The sequence below is a fragment of the Bicyclus anynana genome, chromosome 9, assembly GCF_947172395.1.
Source record: "Bicyclus anynana chromosome 9, ilBicAnyn1.1, whole genome shotgun sequence".
Taxonomy (NCBI): Eukaryota; Metazoa; Arthropoda; class Insecta; order Lepidoptera; family Nymphalidae; genus Bicyclus; species Bicyclus anynana.
The window spans coordinates 12,456,573-12,470,509 of record NC_069091.1 but is presented as its reverse complement, the minus strand read 5'-3'; the positions used below and the strand labels follow the sequence as shown (position 1 = coordinate 12,470,509).

At 40.1% G+C, this 13,937-nt stretch overlaps 2 protein-coding genes across 2 annotated transcripts in view; one reads left to right on the top strand and one right to left on the bottom strand.

Moving 5' to 3' along the window:
- Positions 1 to 13,937, bottom strand: part of LOC112044791 (facilitated trehalose transporter Tret1) — a 33,534-nt gene that overhangs the window by 16,757 nt on the left and 2,840 nt on the right. Inside the window, exon 2 of the mRNA XM_024080754.2 lies at positions 669 to 804. Within this exon, the coding sequence (XP_023936522.2) occupies positions 669 to 804 (136 nt within the window). The remainder of the gene's footprint in view (positions 1 to 668; positions 805 to 13,937) is intronic.
- Positions 8,124 to 8,954, top strand: LOC128198364 (uncharacterized). Its single transcript, XM_052883429.1, has one exon. It carries the CDS (start codon positions 8,124 to 8,126, stop codon positions 8,952 to 8,954), a length of 831 nt encoding a protein of 276 aa, XP_052739389.1.

The window sequence follows — 13,937 nt, the reverse complement described above, 5'->3', positions numbered from 1 at the left end:
TGAACGCGCATACAAATCTAACGATCATTACATTGCCTATGACGTCATTATTTCGAGCCATTTTGTATGGGGCGTTTTTCAGGGATCCGCGGCAGCGCCGCAAATCTGACTTTTTAAATCCCTGTAGCTCCGAAAGTAATGATCGCAGATACCCTGTTCCTTTTACAAAATTGCTTTACTATTAGTATACTCTTAATTTATGTACAATTTAAAAAACTGTCATCATCCCTATTGTCTAAATCTCATTTAGTTACTTATTAAACAACGAGTTATTAGGTGTAATAGCTAAATATTGTCTACAATGTAAAGTTGTGTGTTCAGGAAGAGTAAAAACTGTACATACTAAAATGTATAACGTAAGTAAACACAAAAATGTGCATGTGTGCGCTCAGTGGAGTAACTAAATTCGGATCACTTTTTGCGGTGATTTTGTTCGCAGGTCACATATGTATAGTATAAAATATCGTTGGTTGTGAGTCATTAAAAAGGCTAATAATGATAATGACGCATGCCTCTCATCGTGCGAATTATTTTATAAATAAATATGAGGTGTTACTAAATTTGTCTCGCTTGAGTTTTCTCTATTACTATTTATTCAGCCGGGTATATCGTTAACCTAATTGTTACATAATTACGACATAAAACACGATGAGTGAGTAAATCCTTACCGATCCATGATTTCTGCTCGCTAGTCTGTATAAGATCCGCGTCCAAACTCTCTATAGAAGGGATGGCGGATGCGGAGTATCCTCTGACCAGACCGATGATTAGGAAAGCCAGCGATGCGCCAAAGGTCAGCCATAACTGAAACAATTTGTTGTAATTGTTTATTTGTCATCAAAGGACAGCTAAACTGCTAAAATGGTCAACGATCTAGACGGGCTATTAACTAAAAGTTATGTACTTAGATATACACTCGACACTTAGAGAAACCCTTAAAAAAATAGGTATGTTTCAGCTTTCTTAAATAGGCGAAGGTCGGACCATCACAGGCATTCTTTATTACACATGCATACATACACAGACAGACACACACACAAACGCGCAGCATAAAGCTGAATAGAAAACGTTTCGGAACATAATATCACGCTAGTTGTATGTACATTGGATCGTATTATAATAAATTATAATACTGTATGATTTTTTAAAAAGAGCAACTGTTGAGTTTCTTGTCGGTTTCTTCTCAGCAGAACCTGCCTTCCGAAGAATCTTTACAGATGGTCGACTGACGTGTCAAAAGTGCTTGTGGACTGAGCCTACTTGAAATAAATGATTTTTGATTTGATTTGATATTAATTAGATAAGTAGTAGGTAGGTATATGTGTTTTTTTCTGTAATGTGCACTGTGCACACATGGTGCACTTCCTTTCTGTGTCTCTATTGCGAATATTGTAGAATAAGTACAAGTAGGTATATCACAGTCGCTACAAAATTTAGTTTGACGGACACCCATTAGCTGCATATATCTCAGCAACAGTGTTCAAAATTGGCTTCACATCATATGGTCGTAGGAAGAAGACTATCACGTACAATTTAAGATCACCGGCCTCGCTGGACACTCATTGTGAATACATGAAACTACACAATACATATACCTATACCAATTTGTCACCAAACGGCTTATTACCACCATTAATGACACCACAAAAAATACTAAGTGCTTGTGACAGTCAGACATACTTCATTTTATATTATACTAGCAGACGCCCGCGACTACTACGCGTGGAAATCGATGTAAATTTGCAACCCCTATTTCACTCCCTTCTATTTACATTCTCGCATGTGTTATGTATAATAAATAGTCCGCTAATCTATATAAAAAGCTATATAACTCAAAACATGAACGATTTATATTATAAAAAAACTTGAATGACATTATTTTGAGTATTTTTTGGTAGTACACAGAGCAACTTTTACCTTCTCTGTAATATTCTCGGCCATTGGTAGGCATTTGTGGCTGGGCTTAACATGTGAATGAGTGAAGAAAAATAGACATATTTATTTTCATTCAGTCGCATGCTAAGCCCATTGGAGATTATTTGACAATTGAAAAACTTTTTATCTTTTTAATATAAGTCGTTATTGAAATGGTATAAAGTATGTTTAGATTAGTCCTTCTTGATAGAAGGTTTAATTTACAAACATAATATATATATATATATATATTGAATTCGTACAATAATCGACAACAGGAAGGTAAGCAAGTACTTCCGGATTAATTAAATAAGTATGGTATTTTGCAATGATAACTGATATCTTTAGTAGGAAATAAAGAACGGAACATTCAGGAAGTATGAAATAACTGGATCGCTGCAAAATTAATTAATTAAGGTAAGTTGACTTCCTTTTACATAGTTACGTCACCAATGTTCTATACTCTACCATTAGCACAGATCAATAGTTATTAACACTCATATTTACAAAATATAAGACTATTTGTATAAAATAAAACGCAGAATTATTGAGCCGATTTTAGGGTTAATCAAAACGGCATTATTTATTTTATAGCTGTAAACATTTATTGTAACTGAAGGATTTTATAATACTTTTTATGTTAAAAGAGTATTATAAATTCCTACATGGACATTACTTTATTAATTCATTTATTTTGTTTTTTGTGTGCAGTAAAGTATTTCTTTTTTTTATTTTTTGTATAAAAGGTTCTTCTCTGTCTCTTTTTCTGTACATTGGTTGTGTACCAATGAAAAGAAATATAAAACGTGTAACATTGAAAAATTTCACGATGATAAAACAGGTAATAGAATGCTAGTCTGGATTATTTTATTCATTTGTATAAGTTATATGCTATATCTAGACGTTCAACATGTTTTACCCGTATATTGTGATAAAAAGGAAATAAAATTTTAGATCTACTTATATGCGACACTCAAGAACAGGTTTTAAATTGAATATGTAGTAAATTTAAATGTAATTTATTTTCCTTGAAAAGTTTTTATACCTAAATAACAAAGGTTCTTAATTACATTTTGTCAGTACATAAACCGAGTTTTATAAAAATCCTTGCCTTTAAGGTTTTTATTCAAACGAAAGAGAAAGCTCTTTGTCTAAGCTACATTTTATTCAGAGTCTGGTTAAATACTCGTCAACCTCTCTGTAGAGCACGAGTCTCCTCTCAGAATGAGAGGGGGTAGGGCTAATATGCGGTTTTGCAGACTTCGCACATATAGATAATTTCTCATGTATACTACTATTTATTTATTTATATATAGCGTTTGGAAAACTCGGCGATATCCTTTCGTCCGAAATTCCTCAGTGCCTGAAGACGAAAGTCTTCGAACAGTGCGTGTTGCCAGTGATGACCTACGGATCCGAGACTTGGACGCTAACTATGGGCCTTATTAGAAGGCTCAATGTCATTCAGCGGGCGATGGAGCGAGCTATGCTTGGAGTTTCTCTGCGTGATCGAATCATAAATGAGGAGATCAGCAGACGAACCAAAATCACTGACATAGCTCAGCGAGTCGCGAAGCTGAAGTGGTAATGGGAAGGCCACATAGTTCGAAGAGCCGATGGACGTTGGGGTCATATCCACTGGCCTATTACGGCTCGGCATAGGTACTGTATGTAGAGTAAATTGATGTTTGATCTTAAAGAGCTGTTACGTAGATAGAATGATTTGCGAACTAGGTACTAAAGGTCACATGTGCATGTTTGACGCAGGTATTTATCTCGTCTCCGTTCTAAGACGATATTTCCTTTTATCGCCACAACAACAGATCATTTTGATGGTAATCAGACATTATTTGTAATCTAGGTGCTCAATCATATACCTAAACTATATCTTGTGAATCAGTACTTTATCTGTCAAATTCGAACATCAAGAGAAGGCAAAGGGTCTGTGTTACACAATGATAGCACATTTTTAGGGTCCCGTAGTCAACAAGGAACCCATGATTTGCCACATTCGTCTTTTAGTACTAAAAATATCGATTGATATACAAGTACGGACCTACATAAATTAGTCACACCGACAATGTAAATTAAGGACGATTTTGTTTTTGTTTTACTTACGGCGTGAAATACAGTTAGAGAGGCTTAATAAAAGAGGTCTTTGAGCAATTGAATAGCTGTATATGAGAAAACCATTTTTATTACTGCTTCCACCATTTTTTTTGGAAATGTGAGTACCTAAATGCACGATAGCAGTAGATATATATAAACTCGCATATTATATACATATACATTAAACATGCATAATATATACTAACACAGTTAATTAAGTGTAACAGGTTACAAATAATAGTCGTTACTTAGTGACGGCAACTACGGAACCCTCATAATACGCGTTATCCGACAAGAACACGAAGGCATTTTTTATCTACGCAAGTCCTGCTAGAGAGAGTTTTTGCAGCTTTACTAAGAACTAATTTAAAAAAGCATACCACCAGAATGTAATAAAAATTACAGGAATTTAAATTAATTATTAGTCGAATAGATTCTAAACATAATTAATTGGTCTATAGGTACAATGTACCTACATATAGGTAATATTTGTTTAAAAAAAGATGCCGACCTGCGGTTAAAATATTAATTTATTACAGCATTGCTGAAAAGATTAATTTAGTGTAATTGTTTATTAGTACCTACTGTCTATGTGGCGCAAAGCAAGCGAGTTGCGTAAACATATTTTTAAGTGAAGGCGCCCACTGATCCACATCGTATGTATCGGACGCATCGCATCAAACGGATTTTAAATTTTACGGTAGATAAAACCCGTCCGGTGCAATCCGTACGATCACACGCACTTGTACGACTTTCTACAAAGTATACTAAAATCCGTTTGATGCGATGTGTCCGATGCGGATCTGTGGACGCGTGACGTAACAGGGAAAACAAGCATGTTATAAAAAAGGTCATAATTTATATAGATACACAAAGTATACCTACACATAATTTACAAAAGTAGTAGATCCGAGCAATTCCATTGTGATCACAATAATGAGAACCAACATTATATAGAGATTTCCGGATAACAGCGGTTTAATAGACTAAGCGACATTTATATTTATATGTAGGTAAGTATCATCGTCACCGTATCATGAAAATTTAAATACCATGTATCTATATTACCCTATATGTATACTTATATTACAAACATTGAAGAACTTTTTGTTTGGTTGAACGCACAAATCTCTGCTACTGGAACTTTTCGTGTCGCATAGTCCGTCTATCGAGGAAGGCTATAAATTATACCATGTTACTAATAGATAGGGAGCATCAATGAAAAATATAGCACTAATTTAATAAACTCTGTTGCTCAGTCTACGTAAACGGTTAGTTACGGAAAATATGTTTGACGGAATTGTTCCTCTTTAAAAGTACTAAAAACAAATCCGCGACATACTTTTTGAAATTTTGTGCTATGGTAAAAAAATACTTATTTTGCGAATTTTTCAACGAATGTAATAAAAATTATAATCGCGTATCATAAATAAATAGATACGTGGGTACTATATTCGTCACAAGTATTTAATTTTGAACACAATTGCCCTTGGCATCATTTATTTTCAATTAATTAGATATTCATTGAAAAAAATGATGTCAAGGACAAGGCAAGAAGATATTTATTTGAGGTCAGTTTTAAAATAACTCCAAACAAAATGATATACGTCTACATGTATGCAGATAATAGCTATTGTAGGCCTGCTAACAAATCTTTCACCCCACAAGGAGGGCTCTAAATATTACCAAGATTTGACGAATCCATCTATAGGCCTTATTAGAAGGCTCAAAGTCACTCATCGGGCGATGGAGCGAGCTATGCTTGAGGTTTCTCTGCGTGATCGAATCAGAAATGAGGAGATCCGCACTAATCTAAAGTCACTCATATAGCTCAGAGAGTCGCGAAGGGGGGCAATGGGCAGGCCACATAGTTCGAAGAGTCCCAAGGTGCTGGAACGGCGACCCCGCACCGGAAATCGCAGTGTTGGTCGACCCCCCACTAGATGGACCGAAGACATGAAGCGGGTTGCAGAGAGCCGCTGGATGCTAGCGGCTCGAGACCGTTTTGTTTGGAAGTCCATGCAAGAGGCCTATGTGCAGCAGTGGACGTCCATTGGCTGATAATGATGACGATGATGATCTACTCTACACAGACTAACAGTGGAATTCATAGACGTTGTGGGGGCGCCCCCAGGGATCGTTCACCCGCCGAGTGTTGAATTTAAACTCTATACGTTTGAGAATTCAACGTCTATAAATTCCACTGTAAGTCCGATACTGACTGATACCTTTTCAATGCTAAGCCACTGAACCAGACAAACAGATAATTATACTCGTAGATATTGGTACTTGGGAAAAACCACTACTACTTTTTATCATCGCTGAAATTTCAATTAGGTTTTAATGGATGAATTGTATGATTTTTTTTCATATTTCATGTGACATAAATAATTAATAAATAGAATATTCATCATTAACCCATATTCGGCTTACTGCTGAGCTCGAGTCTCCTCTCAGACGAACGAGAGGGGTTAGGCCAATAGTCAACCACGCTGGCCCAATGTGGATTGACAGACTTCACACACGCAGAGAATTAAGAAAATAAATAGAATATACCTATCATGAAATTTGGTATATTAATAAATAATGAAAAACGTGTTATAAGAATATTGAAAATTCGACCCCTTAGGATTGATAGTTTTTAAAAATCTGTCGTTTTTCCAGTTATGCTCTTGTAATACAAACTTACTTTCTTTCCGTAAAGTAAAGTCAGTGTAATCGTATTAAATCTAGTATGCAGAATTCCAAGAATTATGAAAATTGCAACTCTAAAGGTAGGTAGCGTTCCGTTTTTGGCGACCGCGACGCGCGACCGCGCGACCAAGATGAATTTATATGGAGCTCCAAACAAAGCCCAAAACCGCGTCGCGTGACCACTTTTGTTTAGTGCTCCATACAAATTCATACTAAGCAGTGGGTCGTGCGACTCTGTCGCGGTCGCAAGTCGCGGTCGCCAAGAACGGAAGGCTTCCTTAAGAGAGTGTAGCTACCTACCTACATACATCCGCTCGCTGCGCCTTGCGGCAGCCAAAGATTACAGTGTATTATTGGAAATACAGTGTATTATTGGAAATAGATAGGCTACTCGAACTTTTTTCGGAACGAATGTGATAGCGCCATCTAGTGACTAGATACGGTATTTTAGTATAGTAAAAAGTATAAAAATAATAATGCATATTTTTTGTAAAGGAGAGACATTTTTGATTTTGTAATAGTTGAAGAAACCAATTGAGAAAAAAAAAGACAAAAAGTTTTCCTTTGTTACCCCCGGGCTCGAACTCAGGATTATCATATTGTATCTTCGTTATGCACCACTAGGCCAAATGACTATGTGGAAAATCGTTGAAATTAATGTACACTTACTGTTTTTCTTTATTAATCCCTTTGCTTTAGAAATACAAACACATTCTTTCTATTACGCGTCAAAATTAAAAGGATAAATAATTCTTTTTTTTCGGTTTTTTTTCCGTACTTACACGGGTTTAATCTCTAAAAACATTCTAGTACGTACACATCTATGTAATTGTATTTACTATCCTGGAATCTTAAATCTAGAATGTAGATGGCGCTGCTTCATAAAGATTTCACGTTCTTCTAAGTTCCCATGGCATGGCGGCAGCTGACTAACTATGCGCGCAAGGCGAGCCGATATATAAGTCCAGTCTTCGCGAGCCGCCGATCATCGGAGTACATACCTACATCAAATTCTAGTGTGGAATGATACCGCGACCATCGGCGCCGCGGTTTTATAGTACGCGATATCAACCAGCGTTATTGTGATTGGTCGTTTAGATTTCGTTTACTGTCGCGCGTACCTAATATTATTTAATGTAAACTGTAGATATAATTAATACATTCTGACCGAAATATATTCAATACATTCGATACAATTCGATACAAACCAAGTCTTTCATTACATCTCTCCAACCGGCTAAAGTGGTGACCCCGAGGAACAACAAGCACCCCGACAAAGAAATCCGAAGAACAACAGAAGCACACCCGACGAACAACAAGCAAGCGCGTCACGGTGAAAAGCCAAAAAAAAAAAAAAAAAGAAGAAAAAAAAAAAAATAACAATCAACTAAAAAAAATAATAAAAAATGGCATCACCTAACAACGCTTCAGTAGCAGATAGCCAGGGGGAAATCGCAGGAATCGCCTTATCAATGCGAGTTCCACCTTTTTGGAGAGACAAGCCACGACTCTGGTTCATCAGTTTCGAAGCAGCCACTGCTGATCTCAAAAAAAGTCAGGACCAGTTGGCACAAATGGTCATTGCGCAACTACAAAAGGAAGATATCGAGCAAATTTCCGATATACTCTTCGATCCACCGGCAACGGACCTATACACCGCAGTGAAGAACCGCCTCATCTCCGCATACGAAGAATCTGACAGCCGCCAGCTGCAAAAGCTGCTGTCTGAAATCGAGCTAGGAGACCAAAAGCCTACTCAGTTACTTCGCCGCATGAGATTTCTTGCCAGAGAAAAGGTCCCGGATTCAACGCTACGCATACTGTGGACTAATCACTTACCATCACATGTGCGATCCGTACTCGCCGCAAGCGAATCATTCAGCACGAAGACCGCACTAGACGAGCTCGCTATATTGGCCGACAAGATGGTGGAATCAAGCCCAAGCTCACACATCGCAGCCGTCGAAAGCCCCAGTACGAGCGTTCCACCCAGCGATACGAAGTTCCTAGTCGAAGAGATAAGGAAGCTATCACTTGAAGTCGCTGCGTTGAAGATGGTTCACCAAAACTGCCAGCACCGCGGAAGACCAAACTATCGACGCAATCGGTCAAACTCGAACGGACGCAGATCTCGAAGCTCGACACCGTCGCCGTACTGTTTCTACCACCGGCGTTTTGGGGCAGCCGCAAGAAGATGCACTAAGCCGTGCTCCTACCAGACGAAGCCGGAAAACTAGTAGTTACGCTGGACGAAGCGGGATCCGGCGTATCAGAAATTTCATACCGCTTGTTTGTCACCGACAAGAAGACTGGAACATCATTCCTAATCGACACCGGGGCGAACATCTCCGTTATACCGCCAACTGCGAAGCAAACACCGAAGCCACTGAAGTTTCAACTCTACGCCGCTAACAATACAGTCATCCCGACCTACGGTGAGAAGACTATGGCACTAGACTTCAACTTACGTCGAGTGTTCAAATGGAGATTCATCGTCGCGAAAGTCAGCAAACCAATCATCGGAGCTGATTTCTTGAAGCATCACCAGTTGATTGTCGATCTGAAGAACAGAAGACTCATCGATGGCAAGACGAGTTTAACATCGCAGTCGTTCATCTGTGCAACCAACATACCGACCATACGAAGTATCGACGTGCAAGAGTCATACCACAACATATTGGCTGATTATCCCGGAGTGACAAGACTGACGTCGATGAAGCTGTCACCAAAAATCAACGTCGAACACGTCATCGAAACGACTGGCCCTCCACTGCATTGTCGCCCTCGTCCCATCGCACCACATCGGTATGAACTCGTCCGAAAAGAGTTCGAAAACATGATCGAGCAAGGAATATGCCGCCCAAGCAAAAGCCCTTGGTCATCGCCACTACACGTCGTTCCGAAGAAAAATGGGGATATACGAGTCTGCGGTGACTATCGAAGACTCAACAGCTGCACGATACCAGACCGCTACCCGATACCTCGCATAAAGGACTTCACACATCAACTGGCGCACAAGACGATATTTTCAACCATCGACCTCAACCGAGCTTACCAGCAAATTAGAGTCCGAGAAGAAGACATAGCGAAGACAGCCCTAATTTCTTCCATGGGATTATTTGAGTTCCCTCGGATGACGCCGGGACTACGAAACGCCGGACAGACCTTCCAAAGGTTCATCCACGAAGTACTACACGGCCTTGACTTCGTCTTCGCATTCATCGACGATCTTCTAGTCGCAAGTCCCGATGCAACCACGCATGAAAAACACCTACGAATGGTTCTACAAAGACTGGAAGAAAACGGGATCACAATCAACCCGTCAAAATGTGTATTTGGTCAACCTGAAGTCAAGTTTCTCGGTTTCAACGTGAGCGAAAAGGGAATCAAACCGCCTGAAGAAAAAATCATAGCAATCTGCAAGTACGAAAAACCGAAAACTATCGAAGAGCTACGAAGATTCCTTGGAATGACGAATTTCTACAGAGAACACATTCCGAAAGCAGCCGAAATTCAAATTCCACTTCACGCCTACTTACACAACTCGAAGAAAAAAGATCGGACAAAAATTGAATGGAGCGACGAAGCAACGAAATCATTCGAAGCATGCAAAGAAGCCATACAAAACGCAGCCCTGCTAGCACATCCATCGCACGAAGCGCAGCTCGCAATATTCAGCGATGCTTCGGACCTGTCAGCCGGTGCTGTGTTACAACAATACGTCAACGAAGCATGGCAACCGCTCGGATATTTTTCGAAGAAATTCTCAGACGCTCAGAAAAAGTACAGCACGTTTGACAGAGAGCTACTCGCAATCTACATGGCAATCAAACACTTCAGGAAAACTTTCGAAGGACGAAGCCTGATAATATTCTGCGATCACAAACCGTTGACATACGTACTACAGAAGCCGCCTTCCACGACCGAAACACCGCGAAGAGCGAGACAGCTGATCTTTATCAGTGAATTCACAACTGATATTCGTCATATCAACGGGAAGGACAACGTAGTCGCCGATGCACTGAGTCGCGTTCCTATCGACAGTGTGTCATATCCATCGACGCTCGACTATGAAAAAATCGCAGAAGCGCAAGACAAAGAGAGCAATGTAATCAAAAAACTTCAAGAACAAGAAAATCTCTCGATAAAGAAAATCATAGTACCAAACTTGAAGTCGCCGATCTACTGCGAAACATCGACATCGTCTGCTCGTCCGTACATACCTACGGAATTTCGCAAAGCCGCATTCGACGCTGTTCACAACATCAGTCACCCAGGCATACGATCTACACTCAAACTCGTCACGGAGAGATTCTTTTGGCCTGAAATGAACATTGAAGTCAGAGAGTTAGCGAAGAACTGCATTCAATGTCAACGATGCAAGGTACAACGCCACACAAAGAGCAGCCCATCAACATTCCCACCGAGCGACAGGTTCGAGCACGTGAATTTGGACTGCGTAGGCCCTCTAGAGACGTCTCCCGAAGGATATCGATATCTCGTCACAATGATCGATCGAGCAACGAGATGGCCCGAAGCTGTACCTACCGACAACATCTCTGCAGAATCAGTTGCGAAGATATTCTACGAGCACTGGATATGTCGATATGGTACACCCAGCTACGTCACTACAGATCAGGGTAGAAACTTCACCAGCAACCTGTTCACGAAGCTGCTGAGAACTATGGGCATACAACATACCCGTACATCGCCATACCATCCGCAAGCAAATGGAATTGTTGAACGATGGCACCGCTCGCTCAAGACATCACTGAAAGCCCGTCTATCGCAACATACTACGTGGATCGACGAGCTACCAACAGTACTTTTGGGTCTACGAGCTGCAGTACGAACAGACACTAACGTCAGCGCCGCCGAAGTCACCTACGGAAGAAATCTACGCCTGCCGTGTGATTTTTTCACTACTACGTCATCAAACGAGCAAGACTTGAACTATGATTATGTGAGCAGACTACGCGAATCAATCAATTCAGTCAAGCCCAGCCAACCAATAGCCTCGCACGGAAACAAAAGAGCTGTATTCGTACACAAAGATCTCCAAACATGCGAATACGTGTTTTTAAGAAACGATGCAGTTAGAAAACCTCTACAAGCAACATACGAAGGTCCATTCAAGGTGCTAGAACGAGACAGCAAGACTTTCAAGCTACAGTTGCCAGAGAGACGTTCCGCAGTCATATCAATTGACAGACTCAAGTCTGCATACACGATCAACACAGACGATTCCGAGCAGTATACGAAGCGCACAGAGCAGAAAGCTACAACTTCGAAGCCCGAATCATCAGTGAAGACGCAAGATTCAAGACCTCCAGCAACGTGCAAACAGATCAAGCCGATTTTGAAAACAACAAGATCCGGGCGAGTGTCTAGACTGCCTGTACGTTTTCACTAGGGGATGAGTACTGTAGCTACCTACCTACATACATCCGCTCGCTGCGCCTTGCGGCAGCTGACTAACTATGCGCGCAAGGCGAGCCGATATATAAGTCCAGTCTTCGCGAGCCGCCGATCATCGGAGTACATACCTACATCAAATTCTAGTGTGGAATGATACCGCGACCATCGGCGCCGCGGTTTTATAGTACGCGATATCAACCAGCGTTATTGTGATTGGTCGTTTAGATTTCGTTTACTGTCGCGCGTACCTAATATTATTTAATGTAAACTGTAGATATAATTAATACATTCTGACCGAAATATATTCAATACATTCGATACAATTCGATACAAACCAAGTCTTTCATTACATCTCTCCAACCGGCTAAAAGAGTAAAATAGAGGTTGTAATCTATACTAATATTATAAAGAGGTAAAGTTTGTAAGTTTGTCACATTTTTTAAATGGGGTAATCTTCGGAACTACTGGTCCGATTTTAAAAATTCTTTCACCAGTAGAATGCTACATTATCGGGGAGTGCTATAGGCTATATTTTATATTGGTATCATATATATTAGCCGAGTTATCACAGTTTTTGTCATACAGGTCGGACTAAAAAACCTCTTAAACAGACTTATTCGCATGCGCTGCCTTAACTATTGTGTAAAATTGAAATTAATGTATGGAGACTTTATGTATATTTAAAAGTTCTACAAAAAACCGCGACACCATATATCTATCCTCTATATATTAGCAGATATAGTACCTTTTGTGTTTTAAAAATTATTAATTTTATATACTTAGGTTTACGTCATTATTTATATAACTAAACTTTAATCCTTATTAAAATAAGTTATTTAATAATCACAAGGATATTATGGAGATAAGATTTGCCCTTTACAGTATGTTAATTACTTAAATAGTTTCGGAGATAATACAAAATCTATAGACGCTATATATATAAGCTATATGACGCCCAGCGCTTTCATTTACGTAGTTCCCGTTCCCGTGTGAATATGGGGATCAAACATAGCCTATGACACTCGCAAATAACGTAGCTTTCTATTGGTAAAACAATTTTCCAAATCGGTCCAGTATATCCAGAGATTACCTCCTACAACCACACGAACTTTACCTCTTTATATTATTAGCATAGAAGTCTCTATTTCTCTTGGTCATACCACCACTCTCGAAGGACTGGACCGATTTTGCTAAGGGTAGGAGTAAGATAGAGAAGTTACAGGGTAGGGTAGGGTACGGGTAGGGAAGCGTAGGAGTAATGTAGGGTAGGGTAGGTTTAGGGCCGGGTTTAGGGTAGTGGTAGGGTAGAGGTAGAGGTAGGGTAGTGGTAGGGTAGAGGTACGGGTAGGATAGAGAAGTGGTAGGGTAGGGGTAAGATAGGTGTGAGATAGGGGTACGGGTGGGATAGGGGTAGGAAAGGGATAGGGTACGGGGAGGGTAGGGGTAGGATGGGGGTAGGGTGTAGGTAAGGTAGGGTAGGGTAGGAGTAGGTTTGGGGTAGGGTAGGGGTAGGGTGGGGGTAAGGGTTGGGTTGGGGTAGGGTAGATGTAGGGGTTGGGTAGGGTTGGGGTAGTGGTAGGGTAGGGGTAGGGTAGGGTAGGGGTAGTAGTAAAGTTGACATCGAAATTTACGCGGACGAAGTCGCGGGCGTCCGCTAGTCTACCTATATAGGTATAAATGGCTTATAGATGTTAGCGGGCTAGCTTAGAATAAGTTCAAGTTTAATAAATAACCTATGCCTCTGAATTTTCTATTTCGCGCGGCATCGTACTGTAATACTACTTCGCCTGGCGGTACGTCTT